We start from the raw sequence: 24,725 nt of genomic DNA on the forward strand, positions 1-24,725 counted from the left end.
CAAATTTGCCTCTTGCCTTCGACTCGGTATATGTGTCCACCCTTAAAAACATTCTTGATGGCTTTCCGAATCTAATAGAGTGCTTCGACATTGTAGTACTCTATTGGTAGCTCATTGAGCCTTATCCAAACTGCTATCGAGGATACATTCACCGACGCTGGTCTAAATTCTGGTTCCCAAGGTCGAATGGAGAGGAAATGCTCACCAATAAACCATGGGCCCTTCTTCAGGACCGCTTCATGGTCTTCTTTGAGGGACAGTGTAGTAAGGAAGAACCCGTGGCCTAGATCGACATAGTCAAGTCTGCCTACTAGTTTCCATAGTGACAAAAGTCTAGATTGAAGGAAGTTAAATCCTATCGATTTACCGTATACCTTAACGATAAGTGCCCTTGCCCAAGGATTCCTAATATGTTGCTTGAACTCTTTCGAGAAATTCATAGCAACCAGTCCTTCCCTGAAGGCATTGACTTCGTCATTCGACTCAGCATCGTCCTCCATTAGGTCTCCGAAGTTAAAAGCTTGCGTGTAGGCACCAAGAATCTCACCCACTACCTTATCCTTAAAAGAAACGGCTCTACTCCACAGGCCCTGGGATTGGGTTGGAGATGATGGTCTTGAATCTTGGCTATCACTAAAATCTACATGATTCACATCCTTAACCTTCTTCTTGTTGCATGCTAGTTCCTCCTATTCTTCATGCGAGAGAGAACGAGAGGGAGAGCTAGGCGACATCATCACACGAATAGTTTGAACTAGTGAACCCTTTGTTATTTCACCTCCTTCAAAATCTTAGAATACTAAGATGAATAAATATAATAGCATAAGCAACCTACTCTGTGCCAAACTTCCATTTTGCCTTAATTGTTACTGTCACATACTTTACATATTCTTACTTGGCCCTTCACGAGGTAGAAATGCTAGAGACGTAACTCTTTTCTAATTTTATTACAAGTTACTAAGTTAGCAAATTGCAATCAAGTGAGGTTCATATATACGATAACTTTATGTTTTTTTTTTTTTTTTTTTTGTATGAGTTGGATTTCAGATTTAAAAAATGGGCCATATTTATGGGCTTTTAGAAAATATAATATATGGGCTTTTAGAAAACATAATATTTTTGAAAAGAAAAAATTTTGGAGTGGCAAGGCTTGGCCCGCAAGGCCTATAGGGTCGGGTTTGGGGCAATAAAAAAAACCTGTTTAGTTAAGAGGTCAAGTTTGGATTATAGGGGCAGGTTTCGGGTTGGGTTCAGGTATAAAGAAACCTGCCCCAAACTCGACCTGTTGTTATTTCTAATGATAACCTAATGGTAATAACATCATATCTATGTTTCAGCAATTCAACCTACCCCCCTCCTTCCTTGCAATTTACCTATCACAAGGAGAAAAGAAAAAAAAAACAAAGTTTTGACCAAGTTGTGCTTGGTGCAACTAAGGTTGTTAAAATTGGTATTTTAACTCCAATCGAAAAGAGGGCCTACAAGATTGAATGAGAAGATTAGATTGAGATTGTAAGAATTTATGGAATTTAAAAATTAAGTATGATTTATAAAGAATTGAAGGATCATTTGACATGGTCAAATTAGACAAGTCATAAAAATACTCAAACACAGATAATGCGAAAAAAAAAAAAGAATAAAGAAAAAAAAAAGAATGATCCTTCAATTCATCCTTGTCTTTTAGTTAAATGTGAAATCAAGCCCCTAGTATGAAGTTCTATGAATTGGTACTGTGTTTAGACTTTAGAGTCAAGTAATTAAAGCTAGTCATATTTTCCACCATATTCCAATCCCAAACCTGTCCCAAGTCTTCCTAACCATTGATAGACTCTCACGTCCCCATTTAACAACCAAAAGACCAAGAAGAATATATATAAAGTACTTATTTACCTACTCCCTTTTATACTTCCACTATTTTCTTGGTCTTCATTGTCACTATCCTTGCCCTAACTTTTTAAATTACACTATAGTCGCATTGAAAAGAAGTGTAGTATACTATAGCTGGAAGCTTCCTGCCTATTTTTATATGCACAATTTCTAAAAATAAAGAAAAAGTTAGTGCAGTGTTGGCTTGGCTGTGTAGCGTGCTAGCTGCTATGTATGTTTCTATGCAAGTCATATTTTACTGCCCAGAATACCTTTTTCTTTTTGAAGTTCAGCCTTAGAAAAGCCTACCTTTTATTTTCTTTCTTAATAAAGCCAATTAGCGTAGCTATCCAGGGATTAAGTTAGCACATGCAAGAACAAGAATGCTATTATAACTATTAAAGAACCTTTTTTTTTTCTTTTTTTTAAAGTTATTAGAGGTCTTGGCCCAGTGGTATTAGAAATATATAAGTTTGTACTTCTGGAATATTGTTTAGCACTAGTGAACAAATTTAGAATCTAAATACATGTATGTTAGGTTTGTTTGTTTGTTTGTTTTATTTAACCCTCTTAAATAATTATGTTTTATATATAATTATTAATTAAGCTCTTTTTTTTTTTTTTTTGATGGGATTAATTAAGCTCGTTAAGTAGTGATAGAATACACAATGTTTCAATGAAATCAACGTCAAATCAATTCTAAGATTTAGGGATAGACAACAATTTTATAGAAGACAGGAGGAAATTGGTGAGGAATCTTCCACGAGGAAGATTTTGTAATTCAATATACCTTTACGTACCCTGGATGGATGTAACTGTGTTTTTGGCTAATGATGCTGTAATATGTACCATTTTTGGGAGATATCGATGATAATGATGGTCTTGGTTAAAACAATGCCACATTTACCCAAAAATAACGAAATCGATTTGATAAATAATGCCCAATGAAATTGGTCAAGAAGTTTCCTAGGACTTGACGCGAGAGAAATAACAAAAAACTGAAGGATCCAAATCCCTGGATTATTCCACCTGACCTATGCTTTTATTTTTATTTTTGATTTTATTAAAGGTTGTGTAAGTTGTTTCGTGAGAGTCGAGTCAAGACTTAGAGTTAGGGGCTAGCTCTGTTGCTCGTTGTGTGCAGGGGTGGCAAAATAAGCTCAAATTCATTTGCCCATTTATATCCACCAACTCTAATTAAATCCAAACCCACCTAATTATTAGTTGGGTTAAATGGGCATCAACCAAATTGGACCCAGTAATTATGGTTTTAACTAAAAACCCATTGAACCCCATTTAACCAAAAAACAATACACCCAAATTCAACCCAGCACTTCCCACAAAAAAAAAGATAAAAGAAAAAAAGAAAAGAAAAGAAACCTAGCCCTCAGAGTCTCAGATGTTTCAGGGTTTCCTACATTTTCTCACCAACTAAACATAGAGAAATATGTAGCTTACATCTTTGTCAGCTTCGACTTCCTCGGTTATGCCGTTGATGGCCTTGGCGACTCCGTCTCCCTCTCTGTCGACTCCTCCGTCCACCTTGGCCAGATCTCCATCTCCTATATCTCCGGCAACCCTTGCTCCAAGCTCAACCGTAACCCTCTTTGGAATTGTGCTGGCATTGCCGCCATCGAGGTAATGAAGATGCTCAGAATCCGATCCATCGGCCTTTCCCTCTCTCTCCACAAAGGCCTTCCTTTAGGTTCCGGACTTGGATCCAGTGCCACTAGCGTCGCCACCGGCATAGTCGCCATCAACGAGATTTTTGGTGGGAAACTTGGCTCTGAGGAGCTCGTACTAGCGAGATTGAAATCGGAGGAGAAGGTTTCGGGTTATCATGCTGATAATGTTGGCCCGGCGGGAAATTTGAGACTGTACTCTGTGTTTAGTTGCTGAGAAAATGTAGGAAAGTGAACTGGGAAAGGAATAGAGAGAAAAAGAAAATTTGGATTCTTTTGTTGAATTCTCCTTTTTTTTTTAAAAAAAAAAAAATTATAAATTGAATTGCCTGATAGGAACTGAACTTTAGTAGTATTTTGGTAATTTTGATAATTGGGTAATTGGGTGGGTTGGGTTTTACCCATAATAATTAGGTTGGGTTGGATTTGGGTTAGAAGTAATTAGTTAAATGAGTTTTAATGGGTAAATGAGTTTTATGTACCCAACCCAATTATGTCTACCTCAAACCCACCCAAACCCACCCATTTGCCACCCCTAGTCGTGTGCAATGACTTTGGCCTTTGGCTTTATTGTTTTACCACTAAGGATTTTTGTTTAAAACTATTTAAAGAACCAAGTTGTTTATTTTGGGTAAAATAGGTCGATTGGACTTAATTTTTTTTTTTTTAGTTTTATTATTGGTCATTTTTGTTGTTGGGCTAATTTTTTGGGGTTTGTATATTTTGTTTAAGATTTAATCTATTAATTTTTTATGGCCTTTAAAAGGTAGAAAATGCTAAAACTACAAAATTTTTACAAATTGCTAATGTGATGAGTGGTTATTAGTAAGTAAAAAGTGATGCAAATGAGCGAACTAGTAAGAATTTACTACCTTAATAATTTGTAAAAACGTTGTTAAAAAGTTTGTAACTATAACATTACTCTTAAAAGAATTGATAGCATTGTTAAGGGAGCAAAATATAATTTTATTGAACAAAATTGCTAAAATTTGTACTCATTAATATAATAATATTTTCTCAAAAAAAAAAAAAATTTAGGGGAGACCATTGTCCTTCTAGTCCATATATAGCTCTGTCCATGAGTTTCGCAATTAGACGGATCAAGAAACTTTACATACTAAAAGTAAAACAATTTTTATTTTTTGTGATTGTATTACTATTTACCATATTTTGCTACGTGGATAATATAACCTCTTTAATCGCTGAAGATATATACAAGCCTGTGAGCACATCACTATCAATTCTCCAACTACTAAAGAAAAAAATTAACAAAAAATAAATCCCCTTTCTTATGAAAAACATACATTCAATTTTATGAAATATTAAGAAAGAATGAAAGAGCATCAGAAATGCAATTGAATCATCTAAAATGAGATTCCGAGTAAGGAAGGATAGAATCACATTTGGATATATAATTCTATCATTTTAGTGTGTGTTTGGCAAAAATTAAAAAGTCAACTTATTTTACTATTGAACTTATTTTTGCTATTGTTCATGGGTTCCACTGCACTTTTTAATACAATTCATGGGTTTCACTGTATGATTTCAACTAACTTTTACCATTATCTACCGTACTTTTACCATTAAAAAGTTTTTTTTTTTTTTTAAGAAATATTTATAGGTCGTATTAGGGTTGAGGATTCTTAATACGTTTACTCAACAGGTCGGGTTCGAGTCAACCCATATAACTGAATACTCATGACTCAACACAATTCAAATCTGACCTGGGAATACAAATTGCCGGCCTTACCATCCAATTATTACTTATTTTGAATTTCATAAGCAAATTTGAAAGCTTAAGCCATCATTTCAATGTTATTGAATCCAATTGTATTTGGAAGAGTTACAAAGGCAGGTGAAGTAGTGAACTTCTAGAACCATATTACTTTCAAAAGTGGAACGATGTCCCATCAATTTTTTTTTTTAAATAAAGGAAAATTTGTGGGACTTATCCTTAAATCTCCTCCTCAAAGCCTAATCGTCTAAAAGTAAAAATTGTGGGACTTATCTTTGAATTAATTAATTATGGTAAACGTGCACATTGATGATTGAACTTATTTTTCTTTTTGGTGAAAAATGGTTAGAAACTTAGAAACATTAATGATTGAAGTATTGACCCTCAAACTCCTATAAAAATTTGACACACATAGATGGGAAGAGAAGGAAATTTTACGCAAGGAAGATCCCCTGGTTTATATATAAATTCTATTATCAATCTGCCCCGTTCGATTTGTCAATCCTGTTATCACTTCTTTATGATCCATTTGTTAAAGGTTGATCATAATTAATTTCTACTCTTTAGTTGCTTGGTCAATCATAAACTATATGGGGCTTTTGAGTACATTAGCCACATCAATCGTGAATTCTTATATAATAGTTTCATCATACACGGGGTACTAATAAAAACACACACAAACACATTCTAGAGACTTCAAAATCATGATTGAGAAAATATTTTTTTATTTATAATTATTCTTCTTTGCAGCAGGCTGATGATAGGGGATTATAGCAATGGTGCGTGATACAAAGCAGTGAATTGGGAGAGAAAAGAAATTGATAAATTAGAAAGCAAAACCAAAAGCAATGGATAATGGATGAGAGAGAAGATTCTAGGAGGGACACCAAATCACCAATATCATATTGTCTTAATTATTGACTGCTAAATCCATCTTAATTTTCGCTTTTAAATACTAAGTAGTCGTCGGTAATGTAAGCATATAATGATAGTACTAGATAGAGTATTGTTCTAATTATTGTGGGAACCATCATCATTAGACGTCTCTATATACTAGTGAATATTCAAAAACGTTGTTCTTAGACAAAAGAAGCCTTTGGTCAAACATGAGTTGGCAGATACAATCGCACACGGAAAGTAAGATTGATTTGCTTGCCCGTAAAATAATCTTATGACCAACCTTAGAGCTTGGACACAACAATTTTCATCACTTTTCTAAGTTTGTGTAAGCTTCCCCCTAAAAAAAAATTTGTGTAAGCTATAGTTATAATTGGAATAACATCACTTTTATATGAGTTTAATGTCCATCACCGATACCACTTTTATTATAAGCTAATTAAAACAACCATATTAGCAATTATGAATGAAAAAGTAAACTTATTGTAATCTTATAGAAGTGAAAATTTAGGCTAGCAAAAAAAAAAAAAAAATGCAGCAACATAATCAAGCTACCAAGTAGTACCTTTAGCTAATCTGACTTAAGTGCAGCATGATAGTTTCATAAGAATTTCATACAAGGAAAATGAGATATTGTTTATGAAAAAATAGCTTGATAAAAAACAAAACCATTTTTTTGCTACATTTGGGGGAAAAAAAAAAAACCATATGCATTGCTGGAGAATTATATTTTCCCCTCACTTTCCTAGAATTTATTTTTCAGTCTCATTTATTTTTTCCCCCTAAATAAAGAAGTATTATAAATGCAAAAGAGTAAGCCTCAGAGCATGCCTATTTATCATATCTGAGACCAAAACCTGGGCAAAAAGATTGGAGATAGGGAAGGACCCAAGACTTAGGGTCCACTCATGTACCAAAACATCATCCAATTGTTTTGTGCTTCAAATGAAAAACAAACTCAGTTGATATGAACCACACAAATGGAAAGCCAAATAGACACAAACAATACCATTAGACTGTAAATATAAAACAAACTGAACATTGAATTGAAAAGAGAATGAACAAATCTGTCAAAATCTAACTTTAAGGACGAAAACAAAGCTAAAGCACTCTAACAGTACCCAACAGAGGCACTAACTGTAGCATCAACAAATGCACTTTTCGCTAAAGCGTTCATAAACCATCATTTTATACACATTAGCAGAAAAGCTAACGCAGCTATAAGACTAACAATAAGTGGTGGTGGGGAGTGTCGAATCTTTGAGCTTTTTCTTCTTATTGCAACTTTTCTTTTTCACTTGTTTCAAGGTACCTTTTCTCATACACATCTTTCTATCTACCCTCTCGAGTATTCTTTTAATCTTTAGAGGAAATACCAGAGAAACTTCAAAAAGGTAGGGACCATGACTAAAATAAAATTGAAATAGGTAAAAGACTCTAAAGGAGCCACCGAAAGCCAAATTATTTACCGGAGGAAACAAAGGATGGTGGTGATAGTAGCAATTCAGAATTATCCCCAAATTGTAACTTATTTATTACCACCTGCAAAAGAAATACAACAAAAGGGTGTTGAGATTTTCAATGTAATGTAATAGAAAGAACAAATTTTCGAATAAAGAAAAAGCACAAAAGGCAGAAAAGAGAGATGAAGAATGATTATAATACCTTTTCCATCGTCGCACAGTTTGTTTAAGAAGGAAATGAATACTATGATCAATGCGACCGCTGCTATGAGTCCAATTATTATTGCAAGAGTCTTCTCAATCTCATCATCATTGTTATTAGTATCATCTACACGAATTGATCAACAACATCAAATAATTAGAACGCATCTCACATTGTCCATATTCACAACTAATGGTATAGTTACCAACCATAAAAATCACTTATCATTATACTAATTTGGGATGGTGTTGAAATTAGCATCATTACTTGTGGGATCGAAAATTTCTCGTGTGTCCCATTCCCTTAACAACTTTACTTCATTTTTCACTCAAGGAAAATAATGCATTGACTTCGAGATTGTGTATCAATTCCCCCATTAAGTTGGAAATGTTGGTTTTTAAATTTTGAACCCCATAAAGTTTCAACCATGTAGAAGAACAACACATAGATTTGGGACCGATATCAAAACCATCAGCATCGGATTCTATCTTAGTTCCTTAGTGGGGCCTATCTCTCGCGGCATAAAAATTTAGAATTAAGTGCTTTCCAGAAAGCCTTTCTTTTTCATACTTATATACAAGAAAGTCTAGTCACTTTGGCAATGTTAATCTCTTCTCAAAAACCAACCAGTCAAACATAAGATGTTTGAACAAAATCATAAACTAAACCCAAGTCTCATTTAGGTTCGCCTTTTCACTGTATTTCATAACATGGAAAGAGCAAAACAAAAAGAGAGTATATAATCATCATATTAATATTTGGCACAAGAATATTTGAAACTTCAAACACAAACATGTCCGTAAGAACTCGTTTTTAGGATTCTTTATGCGATAAGACACAAAGTGCTCAATTGTTCCGAGCCACAACAGCAAAATTATATCCGCCCCAAGAATCAACATATTCGGAACAATAATTTAGCGACCTTACTGAATTTTTGCCTAAATCCCGTCAATCACTCCTTAAGTAAAGGAAATGTCAAATGTCAAATGAGTATCACAAAGCAAATATGCACTAATCTAATATCATTACATTAGTACTTCAAAATTAAAAAACTCAATTTCATACAAAAACAACTCCTTCCACTTCCAATCTCCCTCACTCATTACTCAAAGTCATAACACACAAACCAATAATTTTCTTTTTTTTCTTTTTTTAGAATGATTTGTGGAACTTACCCAAATCACCATGCAAACTCATAATTCACCACGCAGTAATTTACATTTCCATGAAGTGAAAAGTAAAAAGTAAATTGAGAAATTATCCAAAAGGGTCTCTAGTAAAATCAATATACTCAAAAACCATAATTTATTAGGCTAATTAACTAAAGAACCAAAAACCCAAAAATGAGAAACCACCATCCGTGGTGGTGGCGAAACCGCTTACCCTGTCCTCCGGTGGCGCGCGAGCGAACGCCACCTGTCATGTAGCGCACGTAACACTTGGCCAAGTACACATCGCCCCACGCGGTGGCCCCACACTCTGTCCTCAGCCGTCCGATCGCGTCCGAAAGACAATCCTGACACTCGCTCGGACTCAAATCCCCAACACACTGCGCCACACCCTGTACAGCCCCAGAGGTACTAGTCCTGTAGCTCTTGTAGGCCCCACCATCACCGGTCCCTAAATACGCCAGCACAGCATCTCTCCGAGTCAACGCATCAGAGTCATACCCAAACGACGGTCCACATTTCTTGACAACCTCAGTCTTGTCTTCCACACCTATGAAGTTCGTGTTGTCGTATTTTACCAGACAACCTTCGAGTTGTAACGCGCCGCCGAGCGAGTCGACACAGAGGGTGCCGATTTGGCCCACTGCGATAGATATGCAGTGAGAGCACTCGTTGTTTTGGAGGTCGCCGCGGCATTGGTAGAGGCCGTAGAGGGTGTCTTGTGTGTTGGAGTTTGGGGTGGAGGTGGTGTAGTTGTTGTAGGTGTTGTACATGGCTGAGTTGACCAGGGAGGTGAGTAGCGAGTTGACGTTGTTTTCATAAGGTGAGCCTGGTGTGTACTTCAGCTGAGAACAACCGCCGAAGACGAAGGACTCTGTGGCGGAGTTTGATGGGGTTGTGAGAGTTGATGAGATTGTGATAAGGAAAACGCAGAGAGAAGAGAAAGATAGAGCTCTGTTATTAGTCACAGACATGTTTGTGTGTGTCTGAGAGATAGAGAGAGAGAGAGAAAAAGAGAGAGAATTTGGAGAGGTTGTTGAAGAAGGAGAGGTATGAGTAGTGTGTGTGATTGTGAGTGAGTGAGAGATGAAATGAGAGAGCTTTTGGCCTCTGGCAAAGAGTATGGTTGATTGCTTTGAGGAGAATTTACGTAAGGCACTGAGAAACTTTTTTTTTTTTTTTTTGAGAATGAAGGCACTGAGAAACTTGATATATGGAACAAGAGCGAGCGTATATAATTATTTTGTGGGTCCTGTTAACATGTGAGTTTAGAGTAATAGTTAATAAATAATTTTTTTAAAATTGATATTACTCTTAACATAAATATAAAGAATGTCAAAAAATTAATTAATTTTTTATATATAGGAATTTTAAAAAATATTTTTTAAACCAAAACTTTTAGACCATTTGTTAACTATTTTATTACTCCTTTGCAGCCAAAAAAAAAAAAAAAAAAGTTAGGTCCACAATCTACAGTAATTAAGATTTATTATTATGGATACCTTCATATATACAATTTGGTTTCACTAAAAAAATACTCGTATAACTAAAAAAATAGTATAAGAGTAAATGGTATTTTTCCTCCGTCATCTCAGTATTGATCACAACTTAAGTTACATCTAGTGGGATTTTAACAAAAAGTTCAACTACTCAATAATTTTATATTTTACAATAAAGCAATATTATGTCAATCTCAATCCAACAGTTATATTTTATGCTCTATCCATATTTATTATTCATATTGGTTAGAGATGGTGACTTGTATTCTGAAGTATCAACGGTCTTTATTTTAAAGGTCTTATAGGTGAGCATAGTATTGGAGCAAGTTAGCGAGAAAACATATGAACCACCTAAAAAAAATTTTGTTAATTTTTCTCTCATTTTCTCTCTATTTTTAATAATATTGCTAGATTTGACTTTCACCATATGTATAAAATTTTATATTATATATAGATTCATAAAAATGAGGAAAATGTTTTCTTTAATGAACAACAGTACAGAATTTTAATTTAAAAAATGACTTAGAAAGTTTTTCCATCAAGAGTCAAGACATATATCGATCACACGTCATTTCCATTTTTATTTGTGCATTTTGATAATAAACACATCATTAAACTTAAGTACCATAAATTCATCATAAACTAGAAGTACAATAAATTTGCCATAATGGCCATTGGATCAATGTGATAGATTTAGCTCAAAGTCAATTATAATGGTTGACCACCGCAGCACCAAAACGTGGCCGTGACTTACCTACCCCTACGACAATGCGGTCCCGTTGTAAGGCTCCTAGTCTATATATCGATTTAATTGTGGTCATTTCAATTAGCTGGAAGATTGGTCCATTTGGTAATATTATTCTACTAATGTTGTTTGTATTTTTTGAAAATATATGTGAGTAAAAAAATGTGTAAAAATATATATAATATTATTTAAAAACTAAAAACATATGTTTAAACACATATACTGAATAGACCCTAATTAAGCCTAAGGGTGTGTTAGATAGTTGAGGATGGACTTGTCTCCTGTAATAGGATTTTCAGTCACCATCGGTTGGACATTGAACCAATAAAGCAAGCTAGCAGCTAATCTAACTTTAAAAAGAAAGAAAGTGAAGGAAAAAAAAGGTAACCCACCTATCCTGCGCCTTATGTACAGTGTTACAGTAGCTCATAACTTTATAATTAATATTTTGAAAATTCAATCGTCAAATTATATACTTTCATTACTATGTATGCCAAATTTTATATTAATCAAATGTTTATATTGGATCTATAAACTCATGTTTTGTATGTAATTTAAATATAAAAAAAATTGACAGGTTATGATGAGATAATTATTGATCTCTTATTATTTCAATATCTTGTAAGTACCGAGGATATATGGGGATAATGTAATCCAATGATTGATTCATTAAAATACCCTCTCAATGAAAAGTTATCAAGTTGTATAGTATTATATAAAATTACAATGGGTGAAATGTGAACCTGAGCTTATATGTTTGTGTGTGTACACGTTCTCTCTTATGTTGTATTGATGTGGCAAGGGTATGTGCCTTGAATTATCACAACCCCAAGTCAATCACAATTGTGACCAAATACGAATTGTAAAAGGATTTTCCCTATGCCAACTCCTATTAACCAAAAAATACATAGAAGAAAAATAGAAGGCTTTTTTTGTCTTGTTCTTTTTGTGAGAGAGAGTCTAGGGTATATTTGGGATTTAGGTCTATTGACAAATCTTTGTACCACTATTGCAGTCTTCCTATTTTTATTATGAAATTGTCTTTCTATTGTTGCTTATAAACACAAGCATCTTGCCGAAACACGTAAATTCATATGTCTCTTGTATGTATGCTTGTAAATTCATTTTGTCTTTATTGTTATTGGTTTGAATCTTGGGGTGCTATTTACACAACAAGTGGTATTAGAGTAACATTAGGATTCAATCTCTTGGTTATATTAAAGATGTCAAGCACCAAGTATGAAGTGGAGAATTTTTGTGATTAGGGAAACTTTTCTCTCTAGTAAAAGTGGATGAAGGAAATAGTGTTGTAAATGAGCCAAGTATTAAAAGTTCATACTTGTTTAGTTAATTTTATTTTGAACAATAACCGAACTCAAGCTCATTACTAAATAAGACTATATGTTCGAGCTTAGTTCATTTTCTTGCTGAACAAGCTCGAGCTTGTTCACAAACTATTTAATTAACTTTTTCTTTGGCCAAATATAATAAAACCATAAATAATTTTATCCCTTCACAAATCTATGAATTTTATTTATGAATGGACTGTTTATATAACTACAAATAATACTCTTATATAATTTGAACCTATTTACAAACTCATACAATCTAACTTCAAGTTTATATATATAAGTATATGTTTAGGCAACTAGACATATAAAAATATAATAATATTTATAGTTAAATTAAGCTTCATGTTCACTAGTTTTTTCACAAACAAATCATTATATTTAAGCTTAGCTTGTTTACTAAACAAATAAACATAAACAAGTTTTTTCATGAGCTGAGGTTAAGTTGTTCATAAACAGTTTAGTTCGTTTACAGTCATAAGAAGGATCTCTTGATCCAAAAATTGTTCATAAGGCCTTACATGGGAAAGCAAAGAAACTTGAAAAGATGAGTAACGAAGTTTGGGAAGAGATGGACGACAAAGTAGTTAATGCAATTTGTCTTAACCAATGTAATGTAAGTGTAAGGCACACTCAAGTGCAAAAAACTCTCGAAGCCTAGGTGCAAAACATGTACTTGATTGAAATAAAGTGCATATTTTTATAAATATAATGTAATAAATTTGAAAATAATAATTAATTGGTAATACAATAATCAAGTGGTCAAATAATAATATAAGTTAAATATAATAATTTTATATAATTCATGTAACATTTTATATCATTCTCTTAATGATCTCTTACTAGCCTCATTGCATGCACTTCGCGTGTGCATGAGGCTTTTTTTGGGTTTAGTGTAATAATTTTATATTTATTCCAATTTGAGATTTAGGTGTATATTCTATCATATTATGCATTTGAGAACTATTGATATAGCTGGAAGTGTCATGAGGCTAACAACAAAAAATGAACATTGAAATCATATATTTGTATGTGAATGTGTTCAATTTTTGGAGGTAGCCTTATGATACTCCTAGTTGTATCAGTAGTTCTCTAATGTATAATATGATCGAACATGCACTTAAACCTCAAATTGGGATGAATAGAAAATTATAGCACTAAACTAAAAAAAAAAAAGGAGCCTCATGCACGGACGGAGCACATGCAATGAGGCTAGCTTACTTTATGAGTTCATTAATATATTGTAGTTATGTCAGTGGACAAAAGAATAAGTTTCAATGTTATTTTTGTGTTCATTTTTTGTGGTTAATCTCACGACACTTCTAGCTGTATTAGTCATTCACAACTGTGTAAGATTAGTGGTCAAATGTGTAAACTTCAAATGGAGATAAATGGAAAATTATGACACTAATGACCAAACTCCCAAAAAAAAAAAAAAAAAAAAAAGTCTCAAGCACGCGCAGAGCGTGTGCGATGAGGCTAATACATGATTACTATATATAATCGCATTATAGTGTCTTTTATTTTGAATAATTTCTTTAGCAATTGGTAGGCTAGTTAGCTTTTTTTTTTTGGTTTTCAACAGTATGCACTAATCCATGGCTCACAAGGATATTCAGAGTTTTTTGTTTCGATGTCGTCACAACGAGCATGATAATTTGGAGATGGTGAAGGTATAGAGGCTAAAATGTGTTTTCTCCCTAAGGAATTGATATTTGATAGTCTCTGCCTTCTCTCTATGATTTTAGGGTAGAATTTTGTAGATATATGAGTCGGGCTTAATTGGATAAGGTAATAACAAAGGAAAAGAAAAAAAAAATTCTCGTAGGTGCCAACTTTCTCCAACGAGTTTAGTTTTGAGTGAAAGTATTTGTGTAAATTGAATTTCAAAGTCTATTGTGCTTGCCTAATATCTCACCTGACAAGGGAAGTGAAATTGCTATTGTTGCAACTTGAACTTCGGCTTTTGATTTAATTTAATTTGACTCAAAGCATTACAATTGAATGGAACTCAAATACATGGTGTAGGTACACAGTTTGAGGCCCAAGCCCAAAATGTATGTAATCTTGGTCCAATGAGCTCAATACAATGAATTTGTAGAGAATGTGTCAAAGAACAAGGTCCTAATGAATTGGACAACGGCTAATATTGAATTACATGGCGTTCAAACACGAACCAAGGATGCTTATACCAATAAACTTCCAGTCCGAAGAGGTTAAATTTGGATATAATGTCCACTTAGAATGATTTAGATCGCTTCTTCCTTTTTTCTCCCCTTTTCTCATGGAGGGTCTTTCACATTATATAGATGCTCTTGGATCATCTTGATTCTACACTTGTTGATCATCTGAGTCCCTACTTGAATACCCATCCCATCAGACACCTCTTTCAGCCTTTTGTGAGTTGTGGTAACCAAGGCAGCATTGTTCAGAGGTATTCTCCACATAAATGCAGCTAGAAAAGTAGTTGTAATGCATTTAATGCGGTGGTAGTAGCTTTTCCTTAGATATTTTAAGTTTCCTTCCTTCTCGTACGTTCATAGGGCACATTTAGTACATACTTGGACTACATTTGTTGTATTCGAGGAGGTATTCTTCCTCGGATATCCTTCTATTCATACCCCACTTGTGAGATTTCAACTGGGAACTCCTTAGTGGCTATTCGTTCCTCCTCGGACTTGTCTATGTCTTTGGACAAGGCCCAAGGTCCAATACACTACTTTGGGCCCTAGTCCCTACACATGGAAAATTTTGCAATTTACAAATGAAATTTTTGGCACGAAATTTGTTAACACAAAGAATCATAACAAAAAAAAATGTCATCAAAATTGAGCCATTTTTAATCATATTTACGTATTAATTATACATTTTTTAAACAAATAATTAATTTATAGCTAAATACCTATTTATCCACTATGTTTTATTTCATACACTAATGTCCATCCTTTCTTTAGATTTGAATTGATGGGCTTTTCATACTTCATTAATTATAATTACTTCTTTTTAAGAACCAATTACAATTAATTTCTCATTTTATTTTAAATTATAGTTACTTCTTTTTAAGAACCAATAACAATTAATTTCTCATTTAATTTTAAAGGATACTTTTCAACCGTTAAATTTGATTGCGCATGATATTTCAATCCATACTCTAATGTTTGTGCAAAAAGTGACCATTTGATAGTTAAAACTTAAAAGTTTCAATCATTTCTTATACTAGGGTCTGTTTGGTTGAAGGAGTAGAAAAGTGGGAGGATGAAAAATTAGTAAGAGGATGGAAAAGTGGGAGGATAGAAAATATTAAATTTTCCTTTGTGTGTGTTCGGTTGGAGGGATAGAAAAGTGGGAGGGTAGAAAACTCTTTTGTTTGGTTGAAAAGAAAAGTGGGAGGATAGAAAATGTAGTTTATATAAATTGATTATTATACCTAGAAAATGTAGTTTATATAAATTGATTATTATACCCTTGTTACATAATAGGTAAAAAATAGATTTATTTGTACTCATTAAATAATATAAAATTTACCAACAATTTTATTTTTCAATGAGAAGTATTATGTACACAACATTTTTCGCAATACTTTCACAACAAAATTTATGTGGAAAGTTATTACTAATTTTAATTTGAACCCATCATTGAAATTATTTTTTAACTATTAACTAATAACAATTTGTTACTTAAAATTTATTGTGAAAATATTGTGGTAACATTTCTCAATTAGGATTTTTTATTCTTTATATTATTTCTCCTTTCTCTCATTTCATTTCATCCATACTTTTTTTTCTTCTTCTTGTTCTTGTTTTTCTCCTCTACACACGTTGTCCTTATCTCTATCCCTCCCTTCTTTTATTTTCTTTTTCTCCCTCATTCAGGAACGTTCCAGCACTATACTAGCAGCTCTCATTCTTTTTTTTTTTTTTTTTTATTTGACTCTAGAACATTATTCTCCAACACAGTCCAGATGGGTCATCTTCATCCCAAAGTACTTGGCCTAGCCTGGAGCCGTCGCTCATCTTCGTCCCCAACGCAGTCCAGATGGGTCAGATGACTTCTGTCTTTTGTCTTTCTTTCATTCTTTTTTTTTTTTTGTTGCTTTTATTGTTATGATTTGATTAATTTTAAATTTGTGTTTTTGAGTTTGTATTCTAATAATCTGATTATGTTTGAGTTTAGAGATGTTTGAGAGAAAGATTGTTGTGTTTGTAGCTGTGAGAGGAGAGAGAACCGAGGTATTTGTGTAAAAGTGCTATGATAGCACTTTTCTCTCCAGCTTTTCCTCTCGATTTAGGTGTGGGCTCGGGAGAGAAAACTTTCTCCCAGGTTTTCTGTCTTCTCCATTTTCCTTTCCCAACCAAACAGTGGAAAACATTTTTTTTACCCTATTTTCCTCCTATTTTTCATCCTCCCTGTTTTCACCCCAACCAAACATAGCCTTAGGTTTTTAGTCTTCTAGTGGCACAAAAAAACCATTTTTCCCTCAGGCCTATAAAGTGATCATTTTATTTACCTCAAATTGAAAAACTAGAATTTTCGTTAATTGTAAAATAAGAGGTCTAATACTCGGAACAAAACTTTATAGGAAAAGTCTTTCTTGTAGTGTGTTTGTTTTTTTTGGTGATTGCAAGCATTTTTAATGTTAAATAACTTTTTTTTATATATTAAAAAAAAAAAAAACTAGAAAATGATATCTGTAAGGGCAGGTTTTGGATCCTAAGCCCGAAAGATAGAAGGATTAAGAACCAAAGAGTCCAATACAAAGAATTTGTAGAGAGTGGGTTAGAAACTAGGCTTCAATGAATTGGACAACGCTCACAATGACTTCAAGATGGTAAGAAAGCAAGGAAAGACAAAGAAAAACAAGTTTTTCTTTTGCAAAGAAATTCTTTCTCGGCAAAGTCTGAGGAGAGTCGCACTTAAATATACTTCTCTTAGACTTGATTACAATTACAGTTCTTAGTGCTACAATGTTCCTTCCTACAAATTCAGATCCCACCCTTGTAATGGGATTTTTCTTTTTTATATTACCCTTTTTTACTCCATCTTAACCCTCCATGTGTAGATCAGATGGCTAACTTTAATCCTTGTCCCATTAGTACCTTCCCGAAGTTTTTAGAAGTAATTGTAAGGCTGAATATCACTGTTCAGGTATCACCACCACATTAATGCGGTCAGAGAGTTAGTTACAGAGCATTTAATGTAGTGGTAGCATCTTTCCCTTAGATATTTCTTACCTTCCTCTTGTCTTATTCCTTCTTGATGCTTATCCTTATCATTAAAACCGCCTAGAATGTTACTCTTGATTGCATGTCAACCCTTCCGGCCTCTGCTTTGTTAAGCCGAGGAAGCATTTGTCCTCGGACCACCTTCTTGAACCCTCATGACTAAACACCTTCCTCCATTCATTAGCCCGAACTTCTACATTAACGTTTACCTATCCTCGAACTACTAAATGCCCTCGGATGGGGCCCACGACCCAATATACATTCCTGGGCCTATCATCCCTACAATTGCCCTTTGAAATTCTCCTCTTTTGCTTCTTGGGAAAAAAAGGAGGATTTCAATATTACTTGAATCACCTTACTCTTACCATACGTCACCTCTGTCTGTGCAGGTGTCTTTTCAATTGCCCAAAGCACGCTCCTGACGTTTCGGTATCTGAGACGCGCCTTCATTTAATTTCTACTGCTCTATGTCACTCACATTCTACGGTACAATGGAGATCTAATGGCCAGGGATTTTATTGGGACTTGGGTGGGAATTCTCTCGCTTGCTTTTCCCTTTGATACATATACTGTTTGAAGACCCTATTTGCACTCCTAAATTTCAAGAATTAGTCTGAAGAGCCCTCCTTCCCTTCCGTAAGTCGTTTAACTATTTTCTCTTACTTTCTCTTCTAGTTTTCTTTATTCAGAGTCATTTCTTCATCGGCTCCCCTAACCTCCCATCGCCTTCCTTCCACCCTCAATCCTTTCTTAAATATGAGTAGATTCACTTACCTGGTAGACACCCCAGAAAGTATAGAAAGCTTTAAAGCTCAATATAGAAGCCCCCTAAAGGTCTCCATTAGGTAGTGCAAACAAGGGGACTGGTATACCCGAAGGCAAGTGGGAGAAGTGATAATCCCTATGATTGCCTTCATAGAGGGGGGAATGAGAATCCCTATGGGTAGAGTCACTAGGGATAACCTGATTGCTCATAGATTAACCCCCACCTAATGTTCCCCTAATATGTTTAGGATCCTAGGTAGTGTAGATGCCCTCAACGAGAAGATGAGTGTGAACCTCACCCATCATGACGTTAACTGGATTTACAATCGTCATAAACTAACAGGGCAGGGATACTACCTAAAAATTAGGATCCCTGTGGTTAGGCTTATATCATGTCTCCCTGAGTCTAACAAATTTATGAACAAAGATTTTTTAATCATCTCAGGGGAGTGGCACGATAGGGTTTACTGTTCGACCAGAGAAGGGACTCCAGGTGGGGTACTTTATGTCTAGGTGTATGATTCTAACAATACCTCCCGTTTTTCACTAACATTCTTTTTGTTCAATCCTGCCATTCGTACTTGTAATTTATCTTTCCTTTTAAATGTGCTATTTTCTGACAATACTTTTGTGTCTGACGACTTTGCAGATAAGTACTCTAACATTTTGAACTTTGGTTTTGTCAATGAGCCAGACCTCACAAAAATACTTAAAGCCGAGATATTCATCCACAAAGACGGGCAACTGAGGGCTGCTCATCTCATCCTCTGCTACAATCCTCTGTCATCCAGCTTCCAGGAACCCAAATGCATGATCAAGGTGAAAGACCATCGTCTACACCTGATCAACGTCGTAGTACTTGTTTTTCTCAACCCCAACCCTGCTCTAGAAGGTGTACAACAAGTGGAACCACACTTTTAGTACTTTGCTAAAGAAGAAGAAGAGGAAGAAGAAGTGGTTGAAGTCTCAAACTCCGAGGATGACTTCGAGGTCTTCAACCAATCTCAATCCCTAGAAGCTCCAACCGGTGACTTCAATCGTCTTCCTCCAGCCTAAGTAAGCCATACCCAGGAAGCTTCCCCTATTCCAGACACTATGGTACTACAGTGCAAGACAAGAACAAACCTTCTTGACTTGTTGGAGAAAGCAGTCTAGGCCAAACTCCCCACTCTTCCTTCTACTCAAGTTCCCCAACCTGACCCTGCTAAGAAAAAGAGAAAGGAGGTGGTAGAGGAGAGAAAGAACCTTCCACCCAAGGAAACCGAGCCCCAAAGAGGGGGCAAACATGCCAGGGTCACGCAAATAAGATCCTCTAGTGAAGGAGCTATCGTGGTTAAGAGGGGTGACCACTAAACTGAAGTTCCAGCTTGGACCCCCTCCATAGTGCTCTACGGATCTCCTCTACCCAGCGGCACTTCCATCAGGGAAAGGCTGGATATGTGTCCAATACCGTGGAACAGGCTTTGCTGCTTCTTACTGATATGACTGACCTGAGGTCGATGAGGAAGCATGAAGTGTTCCTCAGCTTGAAAAGGGATCTTGCAATGGTAAGTCTTTTAACCAGTTTCCTTATATTTAAGATTATAACAATTTTCCTTAATTAGTATATTTCTTTTCTTGGCAAGCTATTCAAGCTACATTTAGGGCCAAGGAGATGGTAAATAGCTCCCACAAGCAAATGAAGGAAGAGGAGGGGAGGCGTATCGTTGCTATAGACACCTTTAATGTGGTTGACAAAAGGATCCAAGAGCTGACTACCAAGTTGAATGAAGTTGACAAAGACAAGAAAAGCGCCGAGGCCGCCCTTCAAGGAGTTAAGAAGCAGGCGGAGAGCCAACGCAAACAGCTTCGCCAAACCGAGAACCAGCTAATTGTAGCCAAAGAGCAGATTGGGGTCCTGAAAAAGATGCTTGAAGAGGCCGATAAGGCCAAGGAGAGAAGGCTAAGGACTAGGCTGAATAGGATGGCTACGAAGTAGGGATAGCAAAGATCGAAGAGGCACTCAGGGCCTAGGTTTTGAGGGTATGTAGAACATACTGCCTCCAAGTGTGGAACGAAACTCTCAACCAGGCTGGAGTAAAGGCCTCCTCTGCCCTTAGGAGAGCAAAGAATGTCTATTATCCCTCAGCGATATGTGCATCAGGCCCTCCCAGCTCTTCTGGTCCCAAGGCTAACACCGTCTCCAAAGAGGCAGATGATGATAAGGATAGCACTACCAAAGTTCTCCCCTCTTCCAATAGCCTTCCTAAGGAGGTTGAACGAGTTAAGGCCCCTGAGAAAGTAAAAGATACAACCAAGGGAGTGGTTCCTGAAGCTACTAAGCCTCCAATTGTGCCTAAGAACCCTTCTAAGGGTAAAGAAGCTTCTCAGAGCCTTGAGATTTTTGTAGCCACCCTTCCTATACCTACCAAGGAGGAATCCAAAGGCAAAGGTCCAGCCTCCATAGCTGTTAAAACTGCCAAATCTACCAAGGCCATAGGGAAGGAGAACCCTCCATTTAAGATCAACTAGGGCTTAGGCTAGAATCTATCAACTTTCTCTTCTTTCTTTTTTTTTCTTTTTATTTTTTTATGTAACTGTATTTAAGGTCTTCATAGTTTGTACTCATTTTGCCTTTTTCAATACTTAACTTAATAACAGTTATGAATTTTCTATTATACATGTGGTACTTGTGCAAATTCTAACATAACCTATGCTTTATTTTACACTTCATTGACATAAGAATGAGATATAATTGCATCTAATTTAAAACATGCCTATACCCTTGACTTCAACAATCATCTGTACAAGTGATAGAATAACTGCCCCAATTTACCTAATCAACCATAGAACAAGCTAAGCTTTCCAAATCTATAAACTTCGATAAAAAAATTATTTCAATTTAAAAGACATTCCATTATGTGCTTGGATCAAGTCATTAGCTTGACAATAGGTACTTTAGGCCTTTCCTTTTATCCTTAGATAATAGCAAACTATGTACTTGCTTACTGTTTTACCCGCTCACCCACTTAACAGAATATCACAACAGTGATAGATGTTAATTTACCCATAGCATATGGCCCAAGGAACCAATCGTGACTATGGTTTTGTTTAACACCAAGGGAGATACTGAATATTGTTAATTTACCTAAAGCATATGGTTTAAGGATCCCAATATGACAAAAGTTCTGTTTAACACCTGAATACTTGCTTAGGGAGCATTAATTTACCCAAGGTATGTGGTCCGAGGAGCTAGGCATAACCATGGTTCTGTTTAATACTTAAACAAATAATAAGGAATATCAATTTACCCAAGGTATGTGGTTCGAGGAACCAGGCATGACCTAGGTTCTGTTTAATACTTAAACAAATAATTAGGAATATCAATTTACCCAAGGTATGTGGTTCGAGAAACTAGGCATGACCTAGGTTCTATTTGATACTTAAAAAAACAAAGAGAGACACTAATTTATCTAAGGTACGTGGTCCGAGGAGCCAGGCATGACCAAGGTTCTGTTTAGTCCTTCCACAAATAGTCAAGAATACTAATTTACCCAAGGTGGTCTGAGGAACCAGGCATGACCAAGGTTCTGTTCAATATTCGAATAAGTAATAAACATAACACATAACATCAGAAATAAAAGCATGGTAGAGTTTCCTTTCATTAATAATAATATTTTCGCAGGTTATTTACATTCCAGGAACGTAGTATGACATTCTCATCTAAATCTTCTAGAATATAAGACCCTATACCAGCTACCGAGGTGATACGGTATGACCCTTCCTAATTGGGCCTTAACTTTTCCCAGGCTGGGTTTTTTGTAGTATCCACAACCTTCCTTAATACCAAGTCCCCAAGAGCTAACGGTTTCAACTTCACACTTGAGTCATACCTCTGTTTAAGTTTTTGCTGATAATATGCTAATTGAACCATAGCATTTTCCCTCCGTTTTTCAATAAAATCCAAGCTCCACTTTAGTAGGTTGTCATTGCTATCTGGAGTGAACAAGCTTGTCCTTAGCATTAGGAATCCCATCTCTAGAGGAATCACAACCTCAGCCCTATAAGTCATTGAAAATGGTGTCTTCCCTGTTGACCTACCAGGGGTAGTCTGATGCGTCCAAAGAACATGCGTCAACTCTTCCACCTATTTACCTTTTGTATCATCCAACCTCTTCTTGAGTCCATTCACTATGACCTTATTGACAGCTACAGTCTGGCCATTCCCTTGTGAATAAGTCATAGTTGAGTACCTATTTTTTATGCCTGATTCACAACAGCACCTCCAGAAAGCTTTGCTATCAAACTGAAGTCCATTGTTTAAGATGAGGGTAAAAGGGATCCCAAATCGAGTGACAATATTTTTTCACACAAATCTCTTGGCATCCACATCCTTAATGTTTGCTATTGGCTTAACTTCAACCCACTTGGTGAAGTAATCAGTGCCGACCAACAGCCACCTCTTATTTCCTGCTGCCTTAGGGAAGGGCCCTGCAATATCCAAGCCCCATTAAGCAAAAGGCTAAGGACTAGACAGAGGATTAAGGACACCTCCTAGTTGATGAATATTTGGAGTAAACCTTTGACATTGGTCACATTTCTTCATATATTCTTGTACTTCCTTTTGCATACTTGGCCACCAATACCTTTGAGCGAGGGCCCTATGAGCTAGTGACTTGCCCCTTGTATGATTTCTACAAATCCCTCCATGTAACTCTTTTAAAAGTGGTTTCACTGCTTTAGGATGTACGCATAGCAAATATGGCCCCAAAAAAGAGTGCTTGTATAATTTTTGATCCTCGGACAACCAGAACTGAGGAGCTTTTCTCCGCATATTATTAGCCTCCCTTTTCTCCTTGGGTAAGATGTCATCCTTAAGGAACAACACAAAGGGGTCCATCCAACTAGGTCCTACCCTAATTTGGTGAATATGACCCTTTTTCCCCTTCATCTCAGTAGTCATACATAGATCCTCGACCAAGATAACCTGTGGTAAATTCTGCACCGAGGAGGTTGCAAGAGTAGCAAGAGAATCAATATACGTGTTTCTGCTTCTAGGGATTTGCTGTAAGGAAAAAGAGTCAAACCCTGATTGCAAGTGCCTAACTTGGTTCAGATACTCCTGAATTCTCAAATCCCTAACTTCCAATTCTCCCTTTACTTGGCCTACAACCAATCTCGAATCTGAAAATACCTCCGCTATTTTTCCTCCTATTTTCTAAACCATAGTCATTCCCTCCAACAAAGCCTCATACTCAGCTTCATTGTTTGTAGCCAAAAAGCCTAACCTTAAGGATTTCTCAATGATGATCTTTTCAGGAGATACTACAACTAGCCCTACTTCAGATGCCTTTTGATTTGCTGCACCATCAATGTATACCCTCCAAAATGAAGGCTCTTGTAGGTAGACCACATCAACTAATTTTTCATCCATGCCCTACTTCTCCTTATCTTCTTCCATTGGAGACTTAGTGAACTCAGCCACCAAATCTGTGAGGACTTGGCCCTTAATGGAGGTGTGAGGCATATACTTGATATCAAAAGCTCCTAGGATCATCCCCCATTTTGCAATCCTCCCTGTATAATCAACTTTCCAAAGCTGTGATTGAAAAGGTATTTCGGTTAGGATTACAATGGTGTGGGCTTGAAATTAATGAGGGAGCTTTCATGTAACATGTACCACTACCAAGATGGCCTTCTCCAATGGTAGATAACACACCTCTGCTTCATGCAATGATTTGCTTACATAGTAAACTGGTTTTTGTACTCCATAATCAACCTGTATTAGTACTAGGCTCATCGCATAAGGTGCTACAACAATGTAAGCAAATAAAACCTCCTCTTCCTCAGGACGGGACATAATAGGTGGCCGATAAAAATATTCCTTCAATTGCTGGAAGGTTGAGGCACACTTCTTTGCCCCCTCAAATCCCTTCCACTTATGCAACAACTAGAAGAAGGGCCTGCACCTATTTGCTGACCGAGAAATGAATCGATTCAAAGCAGCAGTCATTCTTGTCAACTTTTGGACCTCTTTGGGATTTCGAGGAAGTTGTAGATTGTTAATTGCTTTAATCTAATTAGTTTCAACTTCAATTCCGCGATGGATAACCATATAACTTAGAAATTTGCCTAAGCCAATGCCAAATGAA

At 35.8% G+C, this 24,725-nt stretch overlaps 2 protein-coding genes across 2 annotated transcripts; one reads left to right on the forward strand and one right to left on the reverse strand.

The window, feature by feature from the left end:
• The first annotated feature begins 3,099 nt into the window (after window positions 1-3,099).
• Window positions 3,100-3,765, forward strand: LOC115980810 (homoserine kinase-like). The gene is made up of 2 exons (XM_031103022.1): window positions 3,100-3,124; window positions 3,308-3,765. The coding sequence occupies exons 1-2, from the start codon at window positions 3,100-3,102 to the stop codon at window positions 3,763-3,765; spliced, it is 483 nt and encodes a 160-aa protein (XP_030958882.1).
• Window positions 3,766-7,173: 3,408 nt separating this feature from the next.
• Window positions 7,174-10,199, reverse strand: LOC115982647 (plasmodesmata-located protein 6-like). Its single transcript, XM_031105300.1, has 3 exons — window positions 9,229-10,199; window positions 7,846-7,971; window positions 7,174-7,722 (listed from the first exon to the last, which is right to left on the reverse strand). The coding sequence occupies exons 1-3, from the start codon at window positions 9,986-9,988 to the stop codon at window positions 7,709-7,711; spliced, it is 900 nt and encodes a 299-aa protein (XP_030961160.1). The 5' UTR covers window positions 9,989-10,199; the 3' UTR covers window positions 7,174-7,708.
• Window positions 10,200-24,725: the final 14,526 nt, after the last annotated feature.

The sequence above is a fragment of the Quercus lobata genome, chromosome 3 (genome assembly GCF_001633185.2).
Source record: "Quercus lobata isolate SW786 chromosome 3, ValleyOak3.0 Primary Assembly, whole genome shotgun sequence".
In the NCBI taxonomy this organism is placed as follows: domain Eukaryota; kingdom Viridiplantae; phylum Streptophyta; class Magnoliopsida; order Fagales; family Fagaceae; genus Quercus; species Quercus lobata.